Source organism: Dromaius novaehollandiae, chromosome 27 (genome assembly GCF_036370855.1).
Source record: "Dromaius novaehollandiae isolate bDroNov1 chromosome 27, bDroNov1.hap1, whole genome shotgun sequence".
NCBI classification, from domain to species: Eukaryota; Metazoa; Chordata; class Aves; order Casuariiformes; family Dromaiidae; genus Dromaius; species Dromaius novaehollandiae.
Window position 1 is genome coordinate 299,046 of NC_088124.1, and position 16,288 is coordinate 315,333.

General features: G+C 48.5%; 2 protein-coding genes across 2 annotated transcripts; one reads left to right on the forward strand and one right to left on the reverse strand.

The window, feature by feature from the left end:
• Positions 1–893: 893 nt before the first annotated feature.
• Positions 894–1,830, forward strand: LOC112994914 (olfactory receptor 10A7-like). The gene is given in 2 exon segments (XM_026119548.2): positions 894–1,250; positions 1,252–1,830. Coding segments are annotated over 2 exon segments (936 nt in total).
• Positions 1,831–8,135: 6,305 nt separating this feature from the next.
• Positions 8,136–9,119, reverse strand: LOC135323735 (olfactory receptor 14A16-like). Its single transcript, XM_064498111.1, has one exon. The coding sequence runs from the start codon at positions 9,069–9,071 to the stop codon at positions 8,136–8,138; it is 936 nt and encodes a 311-aa protein (XP_064354181.1). The 5' UTR covers positions 9,072–9,119.
• Between the last annotated feature and the right edge of the window lie 7,169 nt (positions 9,120–16,288).

Genomic DNA, 16,288 nt, shown 5'->3' on the forward strand with positions numbered 1-16,288 from the left:
GGCTGAAAACTCCTGCATCCTCACCACAGCACACACAATAGATAAAGAGAAAGTGTTTGGCAAGAAAACGTGCATCAAGTCTTCTGTTAAAAGGAACAGTTAAGTGTTCAAAAATTTAAAATACTTAGTGGCATGCTTTGCTTTTCTTCTGAATTCTACTTTGTGTTTCAGCTTGTTCCTGTGGAGCTCCAAAATCTGATTTCCATTAGTTTTGTTTATATTTTAATTCCTATTGAAACTGGCCTCAGGACATAAAAGACAAAACAGAGTTCCTTTCTCCTGCTTTGGCTGGTTTGGCTTGGCTTGATTTTTTTTTTTAATTTATTTATTTTCTTGGCTTCTGTTTGATCTCTTTTATTCCTATTTCCTTCCTGAAATTCTGGACTCACTACAGGACGGCGTAGGCATGCTCTATTATCCCTGAGTTCCCTGTTAGAAAAGTGAGCTCATCTTCCAGTGATCTTGGGTCATGAGGAAGTGCAGCTTTCAAAGCTCATGCATTGCTTATGTTTCTTGCCCACTTTGCACTTCACTTACCTCAGAGGCTGACTCCACTTTCCTCCTGTGCTGATGTTATCTGAACCTGCCTGTGGTCAGCCGGAGGTGAGGTATCTTGACTTTGCATGCAGTGAACACCCAGCCAGGCATTTCTATACCCTGAGACCTTACCAGCCCATGGGACAGAGCCCATCAACCAACACCGGACACCCCCAGCAGGGAGAGACCTCAGGAGGGAGCAGTTCTATGAGCGGGTAATATTTGCTTTTGGTTATCCTAGGACAGCGCTATTATTCTCTCTAAAGCCACTGAACGGTTAAAAAAGATAGACTTTTCCTGTCTCTGTCTTCTCTCTGTCTTTCTCATTTTAACTTCAGGTGAAATGTTAACAGGGAATGTCCAGGGTAAATAAGACCATGGTGACAGGGTTCATTCTTCTGGGCTTTCCCAATCTTGCCCAGTTCCAGCTTCTGTTCTTTGTGGTGCTTTTGCTTATTTATATGGGGACCCTCCTGGGGAACATCCTCCTCATCCTTCCCACCATGGTGGACCCTGCCCTTCACAGCCCCATGTACTTCTTCCTCCAGAACTTGTCTCTCCTGGAGATCTGCTTTACTCTAGCGGTTGTTCCCCAGCTCTTTTCGAACCTCCTTGCTGAGAAGAAATCCGTCTCCTTCCTGGGCTGCATGGCACAGATGTTTTTCTTCTTCTCCTTTGGCACTGTGGAATGCTTTCTTCTAGCTGCCATGGCCACATGACCGCTATGTTGCTATATGCAATCCTCTGTGCTACCGGAACATTATGAACAGGGGGGTCTGTATCCAAGTCATGCTGGCTCTGTGGCTCTCAGGGATTCCTGTGGGGATGTTGCAGACCACATGGTTCTTCAGCCTCCCATTCTATGGACCTAACAACGTGAACCATTTCTTTTGTGATGGACCCCCAGTGCTAGAGCTGGTGTGTGCAGACACCTCCCTGTTTGAGACATATTCCCTCACAGCCACAATCACTGTTATCATGTCCCCATTTGTGCTGATCCTGGTGTCCTACATCTGCATCCTCCACTCTGTGCTGAAGATGAACTCTGCAGCAGGGAGGCACAAAGCCTTTTCCTCCTCTCATCTCATAGTGGTCACCCTGTTGTATGGTACTGGTATTCTGGCATACCTCCAGACCAGATCTGACTTCTCACCAGATATCAAGAAGTTGTTTTCTCTTTCCTACATGGTAATTACACCAACATTAAATCCCATCATCTACAGCCTGAGGAACAGTGAGGTGAAGGAGTCCCTCTGGAGAACCCTGGGGAGGAAAACTGCCAACAGTCCTTAACACCCTTGTCCCGTTTTAACACCAATTCGAAATTTGAAAGCTGTTTTCCAGCAAATATAATCCAACATAGGGCAACTGCATACAAACTCTCTCATCTTTTCCCCATCTTCTCAAAGCTTTCATACAGCGTGTTTTGCTCAGCTGAACAATTGTCATGATACCTTATGTTCATTAATAGATCTGCCAGCATCATCATTTATTCCAGGTCATGAGAACTGCCATTGTGTGGTCAGCCTTATCACCATTCCTGCTTCTAGAGATCCACTCATGCACAGGAGGCAATGGCTCCAAAGCTGAGACTAAAGACTCTGCTAAACTCTGCAGAAAATGAACTACAAGCAATATTAGATTTCTTGAAGGCAGAGAAAAATACCTTAGCAAGGTATGTATAGCAATACCATCCAGCGACACTTCCACAGCACTGCTGGGATTCAAGAAACACAAATGTGTTAGTACAGAGATTGAGATAGTGGCTCCTGATGTACAGACTTCCTCTGTAGTTTAGGGCTGTGTTCACACTTGTTATTTGGATTGCTCCCTGTTTCTCTCGAAAATCCTCTTTCCAGGCGCTTGCTGCTTGATAGCTCCCAAAATCCTTTCTCAAGTGCAATAACTGTGCTTGCAACTATACTGTCCTTGTGGTGTGTTTGCAGGGAGGAGCCCTGTTTCTATGGTTAATGGAGCCGGAGTGGTATACAGCCACACTTCTCGTGGCTGCCTTTGAGAGAGCAGTTTGGTCACATCCATTTTACCTAGCACTTAATTCTTGGCTCGTGCTTCTTCTGCAGGTGTTTGTAATGCTCACACACAGGCCTCTCAGGCAAACTGAACTGGTCACCCACAGTACTTCTCTGCTCGATGGGGACCATGTAAACCTGTAGATTATCATTATGGGCCTTTACAAAGGGAGACTTTACCTCTCCTTCAATCTATTTTTGGAACGGTGGTGCTCGGAGCAGTGCCCAAACCACTGTGCATAAAGTTGTTTTGCCACAGCTCTTACGATAGCAATAAAGGTTCCTGCAATCACTAATTCCTCATCTGTACCTCTGGTTTAACTGAAGACATAACATCACTGGAGCCAACATCTGTTATTCATATCTGTGCGATATGACCTGAGACAGTTTGGAAAGCTCAAATTCATTATGAATTACCAAGCTCAAGTTTGCTATGAACTACTATGTCTTCTAGACACGCCCACTGAAGTTGGACTACATCCTTACAACCCATCCTGTTTGTGCAATTGTTTCAAGTGAGTGCAATGCATGCAGAAAGTCAAGGCATGAGGGTGGCTGAGATTAGACGACCTGCTGGAATATTCTTGGAGGACTGAGTCGGGTCGAGGGAACAAGACCTGCTGAAATTCCTTCTGAGCAGTTCATTGGTCTCTGCAGTGAAATAACCATTAAGCTTCCACTGCACTACATCTGAAGAGACGTAATTGTCTCAGGTATGATCGAGAATCCAAGCAATGTGGATGATCAGGGAAACAGGATCCCGGGGAAAAAAAACAAAAAACAGAAAAAACAGGAAATAATCTACAATGCCAAATGAAGCATATCCGTATGTGCTAGCATTCCTGGGGTTGACTCCAGATCCAGAAAAAAAACATCAGGATTTAAAGAACTTTAAAAGTTTTAGGCACACATCAGTGGGCTTGACTACATCACTGTGTAAAGTTTGTCCTCTGTTGAAATCAGTAAAGAATGTCTAAATGAAGATTCACAAAGGAAGTGCTTCTCTTTCACACCTGAGAAGTGCTGTGCACCGAGTAGTGTACTGTACTGTATAATAACACTGCCTAATAAAGCTTCTTGTCTCTTCTGCAGACCTTCTTCCTTTTTAAGGAACAGCAAATCAGAAGAAATTTCAAAGGATACAGAGAAAAAGAAGTAATTTAGTCTGATGGATAATGGGCAGGGGGGAGCAGATTATCAAGCAGAGGTGGGAAGAAGTATTTTCTAAGTTGTGTCTGCCCTGGATTTAAAGTCACATTAGTTAAGAAGGATTCATAAACAAGAAAGAAATTGAAAGAAGATCTAAAGCAAAGAAGTGTTATCTGACACTTTTTAGCTCTTAAACTTCTTTGTGCTCTTATTGTCCTTCTTGATTTTGTCCCCCCCCCCCTTTTTTTAAATATACTGGTCTGTTAGTGGGATTTTCTGTGTTTTGGTTGTTTGCTTGCTTTTTAAGGAAAGCAATTTTCAGCATTGGTGTGGGAATGCAGTCACGGGGTCATGGATATCTGGTGCCATTGTAGGTGCTCTGGTGGCCTCTGCCCTGCCTCCATCTGAGGGAGCTCTGAGGGGCTCTGGACTCCTGCAGGTCCTCTAGGAGAGCTGCCAGGCCCAGGCAGGTACCTCAGAGGCACCGGGGCCTCTCCAAGTGCCACTGGATGCTTGTGGTTAGACACCTGAGCGCTGCCTGGAAGGGTGAAGAACAGTTTTCAACATTTAGAAAAATATGAGCACACTTGCATCTGCTAAAAGGATTGGCTAATCTTAATGCCAGTGCTTTCCCATGATGAAAATTCTGGCGGAAATTTTGAGGAAGGGTGTTAATCTCCGGAGAAGAAATATTGATAGGCCCCTCAGCTAGTGTTACCACTGCTCTGTCTATTACGCTGTGAATGTAATTTCAGAAATCTCTCACATGTTTTCACCTGTCCTGATTAAACCTCCTCCCCTTGTTCTTTATCGATTCAGATACCTCTCAGCTCTCTAGTTGCTGCTTTGAGCTTCGGGGTGCCTGAAGCTTGCCTTGTCACTCAGGAGTCTAATTGTCTCTTTAGCCAACTCCTTAGCTGTGTTTCTATCTAGCCTTTCCTGTCTGTCTATTTCAGGGAGGTTTCTTCCCTGTGGAAAGTGGACCTCACTGGAGGCAGCTTGGACTTAACATACACTATAGGAGTGTATTCTACTTTTTATTAAACTTGATCATATTTTATTTTTGTTTGTTTGCAACTAAGAAAAATCCTCCTGTGTCTGCAGCTAGTTCTCTAAGGCAAGCAGCTGGTAATTGGTGCATAGGAGCTGTAAGATTCAGCTACAGACTGCAGTGGAAAAAGGTTAGATTTTAACAAGAGTCATGTAAGTCCCCAGTGGCTGAAGAGAGAAATTGCTGGGTTGGGGAGGTGAGGCAGAAGGTTGTCACACATACAGATCTCCTATCAAAAAAACTGCTTTTCCTACATGCCCAGACCTCATTAGGAGACACTCTGGATCAGTATCAATGGAGAATGTGGATATCACTTGTTCTGCAATGTGAAGAATAAAGAAAGCTTAAAAAGCAGACATCTTTCTCTTTCAGGTGCTCACTGAAAACTTGCTCTTGTAAATACAGTCCTGAGATATCCCCAATTATCCACACAAGAATTGAAGAACTGATGAAAATTATGGGTAATTATGGAAAAATTATGCAAAAAGACATGGCTCCCCAGGGGCTATATGCATTTTAATGACCCCTCTGGTGTATTTGGGTCAGAGCCCCTGCACTTCAGATGTTGAGAGGAGGCTGAACAAGCCTCTCAAGAAGTTAAAGTCAGATGTAAATCCCCAAGTTTCTTGGAGCATTAATGGGTCCCACTGAGAGCAATTACCAAAGAAGGCTTCCTGGGGTCTGATTGGAGCAGAAAGTCGGAGGCACTGGTGGCTGGCAGGCAGGCAAAGGAAGTGTGCAGGTGGCTCTGATGGCAAGTAAACCTTGATGTGTTTTATCAAGCAGGATAGCCAGGCACTGACACGCAGCCCCAGGAAAGGGTGATCCTTTCCTTCAGGCATTGCTCAGGGCTCTCTCTTCCTGGGGGCAGTGTGAGGGTGGGGGTGTGCAAAGCCGAGTGGAGGACAATGATACGGCACCTCCTGGGCTCCCTGGGGATGAGGAAGCAGCAAGGCCACCGTGCTTTAAGGAAATGGTGTCTTCTCAGAGGCCCTGGGGGCAAAGACACCAGCCATAGACAAGAGGACAAAGACCTCAGTTCTGTTGGGAGCTTTTAGCCCTGGCAGTGCCCTGGGCTGTCTCCACCGCAGGCTGTCCCACGCTGTCCCACGCCTGCGCCTCTTTCCCTGCAGACAGTAGACACCCAACGTGCTTCCCCACCTTGCTTTCACCCCAGGATGGCTCCACCTCTACTGATGTCTTTCTGTCCCCACGTGCTTTTCCTTGAAATACAAAGGCAGGGGCTGATCACAGGCTCCCTCTGGGTGACCTGTGGCACCACAGCACTACCCTTCAAGTGACATTTCCTTTTCCTAATGTCACAGCTGAACCCCCACAAGCCTCAGTCTGTGGCTCTTTCCCCTTCTCTTGCTGTTTCCCACTACCAAGAAAAGCTCCATCATCTCTGAAACAACCCTTCAAGCAGTGACAGGCTCCTACTCTACTGCCCTCAGCCTCCCCTTCACCAGGCTAAAGAAGCCCAGGTTCTTCAGCCTCTCCATAAAGGCCTTGTCCTTTAGACCCCTAACCTCGTCTTGGCAGACCTCCTCTGGACCCTCTCCAGTTCCTCCCCATTCCTCCAGCACAGGGCATCCCGCACTGGGACACGCTATTCTACACGTGGCCGCACCAGTGCTGAGATGAGGGGGACAATAATTCACCTTGTCTGGGTGGCTGCTCACTTCCTAATGCAGCCCCATATGCAGCTGGCCTGATTTATGGTGAGCACGCACCACCGGCTCATATGACATCCCTTGCAATGTCCAGGTCCTTCTCCTCAGGGTCACTCCTCTACCGGTTAAGTCTCAGGCTGTCCTGATGCACAGGCTGTTCTGCCCCCCTGATACAGGACCTGCCATTTCTCCTTGCACAATGTCATGAAGTTTTTGTTGGCCAAATCCCCAAGTCTTTTCAGGCCCCTTGGGGCTTTGTACCACTGTTCTCCACTCTTTGAGCCAGGCAGCCTCCAGCTCATTTCCTACACCCTCCGTTGCTTACTGCTCCATCCCACATCTCCCCAGTTTGGCTACAAAGATGTTATGGAAAAGCATGTCAAAGGCCTTCCTAATTTCAAGGAGTGCATGCACTGCACTCCCCTTGTCCACACAATCAGTCATTATGTCACAGAAGGCAATCAGATTGGTCAGGCAATATTTGCCCTTGACAACTTCATGCTGGCTGTTCCAGACCCCTTCATGTGGCTGGAACTAGCTCCAGCAAGATTTGCTTCCCAGGGACTGAGGCAACACTTACCAGCCCACCACTGCCCAGATCCTCTTTCCTGTCCTTCTTGAAGATGGATGGAATGTTTGGTGGGCAGGAGGGGAAGGCCAGAGGCTGGGCAGCAGCTGTGGGGCTGTGCCAGCTCCTGCTGTATCACTGGTCCCTGCGGTGTGGGAAAGAGGGACAGCTTCTGCTGCTCCAAGGACACGGAAAGAGATTTCACTTTCTCACTTATTCCTCCTTGCAAGCACACAATGGCTCCTTTCTTCTTCTCCAGGGATGTGCCTGATCCCCAGAAAACCTTTCCCCAGCGAGTGCATCAGTACTGGCCTGCACAGCTGTTCTTAGAGCCTCCCCCATGCTCTCCACATGGCCCCGAGCTGGTGGGGTTGCTCTGCAGAGTGAGCAGCCTGTGGTGCCCCAAGGCCATGGGGTGACTCCGCACTGGTCATGGTGGTCGGGGTGAGAAGCAAACCCAGTTGGGCAGGCATAATTGCACCTGACAACCCCCTACCAAGGGGTCTGTGACTGTGGATGACACTCTGAGCAATCACAGGACATTCCAAATGGCTCAGGCTGTGTTCAGGTGTGTCCTGAGATCCAGCCCACTGAAGGTGACATGAAGCACTCTCCAGGCTCCCGTCCCTCTGCCTGCAGGGTCTGCACTGCAGGCATCTGTCACCAGTCCTGTCACACAGGAGACAGTCCCAGGCAGATACCACTTGACCCTTCACCACCTCCAGGAGCCCTGGGCATCCACAAGTGAGAGCTGAATCCAGCCCTCCTTCCCTAACACAGCACCCCATGAGCTCATTGCCTTGAGCCCATGGGAACCTTGGAAAAGCAACAGGCCCTTTCAGGGGGAAGTACTTCAGTGAACTCTTGGCCCTAGTTTTGGAAGAAGAAACCAACTTTCAAGCACAGCACTGAGGAAATCCCCTTTTATGAGAGACAGGCCAGCTCTGACACACTGATAGACACATTTACAGAAGGCCTCTGGCTCAGACAGACTGGGTTTGTGCCTCTGGAGAAGTGGGGTAAATTCAAATACTTCTGTACGAACATGATTATCACAGAGAGAATGCCCAAAGCACAAGAGTTGTCTGAGAGAAATTAGAAATCAGCTGTGAAGAGGGATGGGCAGCTTATTGCTGCTGAACTAGTACCCCTTGAATCAGTTTCTTCAATGCATCTTTGAGCTCCCTGTTCCTCATGCTGTAGATGAGAGGATTCACTGCTGGAGGTACCACTGAATACAGAACAGCCACCCCCAGATCTGCAGCTGGGGAGGAGATGGAGGGGGGCTTGACATAGGCAAATGTGCCAGTGCTGACAAACAAAGAGACGATGGCCAGGTGAGGGAGGCACATGGAAAAGGCTTTGTGCCGTCCCTGCTTAGAGGGGATCCTCAGGACAGATGCAAAGATCTGCACGTAGGACAGCACAATGAAAATGAAACACCCAAAGAATAAACAGATACTAAACACAAGAACCCCAACTTCCCTGAGGTAGGTGTTGGAGCAGGAGAGCTTGAGGAGCTTGGGAACTTCACAAAAAAACTGGTCCACTGTGTTGCCTTGGCAGAGTGGTATTGAAAATGTATTAGCAGTGTGCAGCACAGCATTGAGAAAACCACTGCCCCAGGCAGCTGCTGCCATTTTGGCACAAGCTCTGCTGCCCATGAGGGTCCTGTAGTGCAGGGGTTGGCAGATGGCAACAAAGCGGTCATATGCCATGACTGTAAGGAGAGAAAACTCAGCTGAAATCAAGAAGAAAAACAAAAATATCTGGGCAGCACATCCTGAGTAGGAAATGGCCCTGGTGTTCCAGAGAGAATTGGCCATGGATTTGGGGACAGTGGTGGAGATGAAGCCAAGGTCCAAGACAGAGAGATTGAGGAGGAAGAAGTACATGGGGGTGTAGAGGTGGTGGTCACAGGCTATGACTGTGATAATGAGGCCATTTCCCAGGAGGGCAGCCAGGTAGATGCCCAGGAACAGCAGGAAGTGCAAGAGCTGAAGCTCCCACGTGTCTGCAAAGCCCAGGATGAGGAAGTCAGTGAGGGAGGTGCTATTGGACATTTTCTGCCTTTAGGCACAGGGACCTGTCCAAAGAGGAAAAGACATTGACAAGTTAGGACAGGCTTTATTGAATAAAACCCACACCTTTTCTCAGAGCAAATCCCCACATCTCCTCCCTTCTGAAGGGAGGACCTTCCTTCAGCTCCCTTGCTTGAGCTCTAGTTCATGCTTTCTGAGTATGCCATGAGGAACAAGGTACTCTGTCCACAGGCTCCAGAGCAGCCAGCCCTGCTTGTTACACAGACACAGTCTGGGTGGCTGCTCACTTCCTAATGCAGCCTCCCATATGCAGCTGGCCTGATTTATGAGGTGAGCACACACCTCTGGCTCATGTGGCATCCCTTGCAATGTCCAGGTCCTTCTCAGGGTCACTCCTCTACCAGTCAAGTCCCAGCCTGTCCTGATGCACAGGCTGTTCTGCCCCCCTGATACAGGAGCTTCCATTTCTGCTTGTACAATGTCATGAAGTTTCTGTTGGCCAAATCCCCAAGTCTTTTCAGGCCCCTCTGGACTGAAGATCCCTTGTGTCAACTGTTAACGTGTGTGTGTGTGTGTGTGTGCACGCACGTGCACGCAGATGGCTCATCCTGTCTTGCAGTGCCTCTGTCAGGATAACACTATGTGGAACTCCGAACCACGTTTCCCAAACAGGTTGGTCAGTTGTTGTCTGATGGCAAAGGGTGCTTGCAACTGTGTTGTCAGTTGGATCGGGTCAGACTCAAAAACCACTGTTTTGCTTAGTTCTTCTAACCCAGCTGGCAGTGGAGCTACATGACCACCCAGCACATGCATAATTCATGTCTGTTTTTAAAACTTCTGGTCTATATCTGCATCAATGATCCCCTGCTCCCTCTCCATGTAAGGGAGGAACATAGGCACATGAAGGCAGGGGTGACCCAACCCATTGCAGAGGTGTCGGTTCCAGTAAGATAGATCTTATCCTCACATCAATTTACAATATACACTAAATTTGCAGTCATAATAGGAGCTGGGGGCAGGCAGGGAGAGGCAAGCTGTGTTCACATCCTCTCTGAACTTAAGCCTACTCATAATGTGGTAGGGCTCTTCAGCCTGTTCATAACCCATTCTCCAGTAGATGGGCTGTAGCAGAGGGACTTAGTTATACGTTTATTTATATTTGTAGATGCATTCACCACATATGGATCATGTTTCTTTGAGGGATGGAAATCTTTGGCTTTTCCATTACTAACAACCTGAATGCTAGCAAATCCTGTGCAGCAAAACTGTTTGGGTTAGTGCATTGCCCAAAAGATGATGTCTCCTTAGGGAGACTTGGTGCATTCCCCAGCCCTACAGACTGCATTGCCCAAAGACCCACAGGCTGGAAAGGATCTTGGACCCCTCGCTCCCATGCAAATACCTCTGGATGGGCACTCAGGAAAGCCTTCATCTTACCCACCTGTGCAGATCACCTTACAGATGAGTTTTTGCTCTCAACCATTCTGTCACACATTTCCTCTCCTGGAGGTGAGGCTGCAGAGGAGGTGGCTCATGTCCTGGATCCCTTACCTTGAGGGCAGAGGATCTGCCGGATGGGAGAGGATACACAGGGGCTCGCTCAGGGGAAGGCATCTGCATTGCAGAAACTGTCAGGGAATTGCCCACATCCACACTCCCATACCCTCTCCTGTTAGAAGTTTCCTCTCTTCCATGCATCATACTGCTGCTGCCTGCCACTGTCCCAGGGGCATCTCCATATTTGCAGGTGCTAAGGAGCAGCTAAGACCAACCCTGAGGAGGCTAATAAAGATTATGGTGAAGCTGCTCATAAGCAGAGGGGTGGCTGAAGAGATTTGCTGAGGTTCCTTGCAGGCCTTTTGATCTCTCCGTGTAACAGTTCAGGAGTCACAGTTACTTGTCTAAACCCAACAGTTCTGTTTTCAGGCCAGCCCTGTCCAAAGGAGGAAAGCTTAAGCACAGGCTCAGGAAGGAAAGCTCTGCCCCTTCCAGGTTTGACCAGCCTATAGCTTCCTCTTGAAAAGTCCCCTTCAAAAAATGTCCTGGGGGTGAGCTAGACCTGGCAGCAGCCCTGACCCATGCAGTACCCTCTCAATGGGAGAATGCATCCACCCTGTCAGGGGTCAGTCCTCCCACCCAGAGCTTCTCCCCACAGCACCATGGGGAGTTCCTGGGGCAGGCTGAGTGCTGACCCTTGCAGGCAGCAGTCACTGTCCTGGGCACACAGAATGCTGGGGTGCAGGGACACTGCTCTGAAATGCAGCATTGGGCAAACCTGGGTGCACTCCCCAGCTTCACACCCCTGCACCATCCCCTGGAGAAGGTAGCTATGATGCCTTGTCCCTGTGATGGTGTGGGAGCTAATCCCTGCTCTAAAGTACTACCTGCTCCAAACAGGACAAGCTAGGAAAGCTGCCCTGACAGACCCTATCAGCTGTGGAAGGTGCAAGCTTCAAAAGAACCCTCCAGGAACCACAACAGCGTTGCCCTGCAGCCAGAGACTTACTGTGTCAAGGACTGTGAAGATTTCTCCCTGGAGTGAGCTCTCAGCCATCCTCCCATTCCCAACTACTTTTAAGTTCAGAGTAGCTTATCTCATCCTGGTGCCTGCAGGCAGTGCCCTCAGTCTTGCTGCTCCTTTAAGAGGAGCTGCATCTGGACAGAGCTTTCTCTCTGCAGTGCCTGCCAGGTTGCCATGGGCTCCTGCACTCCCAGGAGCCAGGCACAGCTCAGGAGCAGAGGACCAGCAAAGACATGACTTCCTCTGTGCCCTGTGCACCCTCAAAATGTTCCCAGGGCTCCAGGGCTGGTATCTCCTAAATGACCACATGGTCACCCCTGGAAAGTGTCCATTCAAGTAGCCTAAAATATTCACTGATGGTCCCTCTTTAAACAGTGGAGAGAAACTGAGTCCAGCATTTCAGTTTGTCCTGTCAGAAGATGGTTATCTGAGAGAGGTGGAAATGTTCCACTCTGGAAGGCCCTGCTCCCATCTCATAAGAAGACAGGACACCTGGACAGGGACAAGAAGGGAGTTCATTTATTCATGTTTTACCTATCGGTTTGGAGGAGTCAAGTTAGGCATTAAATACTGATTAGGAAGCTCCTGGGATGGAGTAGGATTTGGTTCCCTCTCATGCACTCCACAGACTCACAGGAAGTGGGATTCCCCTTGCCCTAGTTTTGGGGTGCATAGTATGGCTATCTGCTTCTTTTCTAAGCTCCCATTGTAATCAATGGAGATGGAGGGTGGGAGCTGTTCATACACAAACAGCTTCTGACGTTTGAAGTGTCACAGGTTGTCTAAGACACGTACCAGTGTCTCCTTCCTCTGATGTAACAAATATGAGACTCACATCTTTCTGGGGCATCAGCTGCCAGGTGGAGAACCTCCTTGGCCATCTAAAGTGGCAAAAAATGCCAACTACTGCAAGGGCTCCCCTCACATTGAAACTGAGATTTGTGCAGATCCTGATGTTGCAAACAGCTGGTGTAATTCAGTGCACACACTTGGTTTAATGCAATGACAATAGGCCTGCATGGCCATGTCAGATGCATGGGGTGTCCAGCAGAACCACCATGTTTCTAGGAGATACATCTCAGGACCCACAGGAAAATCATGCCCTTCTGGAGTGGTTGCTGGGCAAGTGCCCCAGGGCATCTTGAGTCTCCTACCTATTCCCAAGCAAGGGATTCCCACCACTGCCTTTAGGCAAAGTGCATCCCACCTACATCCAAGCACGCTGCAAAGATGGAAGGCACATCACACCAAGGTCTCCATGCATATTCCTCCACTCTCCAGTCCATCTGGTCTCCTCTCCCTAAAGCTTTTCTCACCCACCAGTGATATGAACAGGGACCGTACTAATGATGAACGTACAACGTGGCTAGATCACAGGCTTTTCAGGCCCAGGGACCTTCTCAGTGGCACCTTGTCTTTCCTGGACATCCAGTAACTGCTATCACAGGCCCCAAGGTTCTGCAAAGTAATCTTGGGTACAAAACACTTCTCCTGCCACAGCTGCATGGCCCAGCTCTGTTTCTCTCTGGCCTTGGGTACTGCAGGGTTTGCTCCCTCAGTGGGGGGGCCTCATATCATCGTTATATCACCATCTGCTGTCTACACCAGCAGGCCTCTGCTCTGAAGCTGGGCCTTTGCATTCACGGTGTCCTTGGCTCTGGGGAGCAGGTTTCACAGCAACAACTCTGCGCTCAGGCCTGGTGCCACAGCTGAGGTTCTGCAGCCCAAATATACACAAATGCACAAAGCCTGGGCCACAAAACAAGAGGAAGGGGAGATGCACAAGCTGTTGCAGAACTGCAAAAGCTTTAAGCAACCTAAGGAAGTCTGTGGATCACAGACCATGCTTCTTTTAAGGGGACTTTAATCTCCCTGACATTCATTGGGAGGGAAATGCAGCAGGGTGCAAACAGTCCAGGAGGATTCTGGAGGGTGTGGAGGACAACTTCCGAGCACAGCTAAGCCAGATAGGTCAGCAAGGGTGACACCTTCCTGGACTTGGAACCTGCAAAAAAGGAAGAACTGACCAGGGATGTGATAATTGGTGTCAGCCTTGCCTGCAGTGACCACGAGGTAGTGGAGTGTCTGCTCCTGAGGGGAGTGAGGAAGAAGAGTATCAGAGTCCAGACTCCAGATGTCAGAGGAGCCGAGTTGGGCCTGCTGGGGAGACTGCTTGAGGAATCCCATGGGAGGCAGCTCTGAAGGCCAGAGGAGCTCAGGAAAGCTGGCAGGTCTTTAAGGCAGCATCCTCCAGGCTCAAGAATGGCCCATACTGATACTCAGGAAAACAAGTATGTCTCTCTCAGGAGACAGGGTGGCTAAACAGGGGACTCATGACTGAGCTGCAGTATAAAAAGGCAGCACGTAGGAATGGGAAGCAGGGAGAGGCTGCAAAGGAGGAATTTTGAAATACTGTCCAGGGAAGTGGGGAAGTGGTTAGGAAAGGCAAAACTCCTCCAGGATCAATGCTTGCAAGGGATGTCAAGAGCACAAAGATGACCCATTATTCCTTCATTAAAAGTAAAAGCATAAACAAGGAAAATGTGGGCCCATGGCTGAATGGGGCAAGGAATCTGGTAACAGCAGATGCAGACAGGTCTGGGGAACTCAATCCCCTTGCTTCAGTCTCCACCAACAAGATCTGCCAAGCCATCGTGCCTAAGTCAGGACTCCTGAGGAGAAAAACAACCACCAGTGCCTGAGGATTGAGTCAGGAATTATTTGCAAGAACACAAACCTATGGGATTGGATGATCTGTAGCCAAGGATGCTGAGAGAGCTGGCTGCTATCTAGCAAGGCCTCTCTCTATCATCTTTGAAAGCTGTGGAGACTCAGGGAGGTCCCAAAGACTGGAAAAAGGCCAATGTTGCATCTATCTTCAAAAAAAGCCACAAGGACAACCTGGGGAATTACCAGCTGTTCAGTCTCACTTTGATCAGGGGAATGTCATAGAGTGAGTCCTTGCCGATCACTTTCCTGGGTAAATGAAGGAAAAGAAGGTGACAGGGAGCAGTCAGCATAGATTTATTAAGGATAAATCATGCGTCACCAACCTGATGGCCTTCTGTGTTAAAAGAATTGTATTTGTGGATAAAAACAGAGAACTGTGAACAGAACTTACCTTGATTTTAGGAAGGTTTTTGACATTCTCTCCCACAGTATATCTGTATACAAATTAGGACTTTATGGTCTGAATGGGCAGACCACCAAATAACTGGTTGGATGATGGTGCTCAGAGTGGTGGTGAATGGGTAGTACTCTTCCTGGACGCCAGGAGTGAAATGGAGCCCCACAGGGTCTCTCCTGGAGCCTGGCCTGCTGGACATCTTTATGAATGACTCAAAGGGTCATCCCATTTGTAGATGATCTCAAACTGCGTGGGGACCAGTCTTATGCTTGAGGATTGCCATTGAGAGGGACCTAGGCAAGCAGAAGGAATGGGCTGTCGGGAATCTCATAAAATTCAGCAAGGACAAATGCCAGGCTCCTGCACCTGGGACAGACCAACACCCTGCAGAGAGACAGGCTGTATGGCCATGGCGCAGCTCTGCTGAAAAGGACATGAGGATTTTGGCAGACAGAAGGCAATATATGAGATAGCAGTGTGGTGGGATAGCAAAGAAGGCCAACAGCATCTTGGGCTGTATGAATAGGAGCATGGCCAAGAGGCTGAGGGAAGTGGTTATCCCCTTCTACTTGGCATTTGCTAGACAGCATGTACAATACTGCATTCAGTTTTTGGCCCCCATTACACAGGCCCCACCGTACAAGGAGGTGATCAAGAAGACAAAGCAGAATTCTTCACTATGGTGAATGGCAGGAGGATGAGAGATGCCATAGGTTGAAACCAGAGAGGAACAGGCTGGAGAGAAGGAAAAAAATTTTTCACGGAGAGGATGGTCAAGCATTAGAACACATTTGCCGAGAGCAGCTGTGCCGTTTCCATCCCTGGAAGTTTTCAAGACTGGATCAAGCCCTCAGCAACCTGGTCTCACCCCAAAGTTGACTCTGCTGTGAGCACAAGGTTGGGCTAGAGGCCTCCTGAAGTCCCATCCATCTTGAAAGATTCTGCGATTTTTTCCACCAAGTGTCTTCTCTTGTCAATGTTAGGGAAGGCACTCAGTTCTCCTTGACCACGGAAGTAAGTCAGACACAAGTATGATCAGGTCAACTAGCTTGCCTGTCCTGCTCCAGTTAGAGATGTTCAAGTGATGGCAGGTACCCCTGAACAGCCCTGATCACTCCTTTGCTTCACCTTTTATTGTCTTTTTCTCTCTTTTACCCCTTCCAAGTTCTACCCTCTTACCATCCTCACTCTCCCATGAAAACAGCCCACCTCTTTTAACCCTTCTTTCCCTATAGGACTCTTTTGGCTTGCTTTGTACCCTCATTTGGCATTTCTGAGATAGTTGCCCCTGTAATTCCTACCTTGGTCAGCAATCCCATTAAACTAGTACCTACTTTTATTACTTGGACTGTCCTGCAATTCAGCATGCTTTTATCTTGCTAGAGGCAAGATCACCCACAAGTCAGGGTGAGCCATCTGTGCACACACATTAACAACTGACACAATGAGCTTCAGTCTGGGGAATCTTAAGAAAATCTTGGGATCTGGCCAAAAAAAAACTTAATGAAATTTTACAAAGAGAAGTGGCAAATCCTGCACCTGGGGAAGAATAACCCCATGCATCAGGACAAGCTGGGACCTGACCAGCTG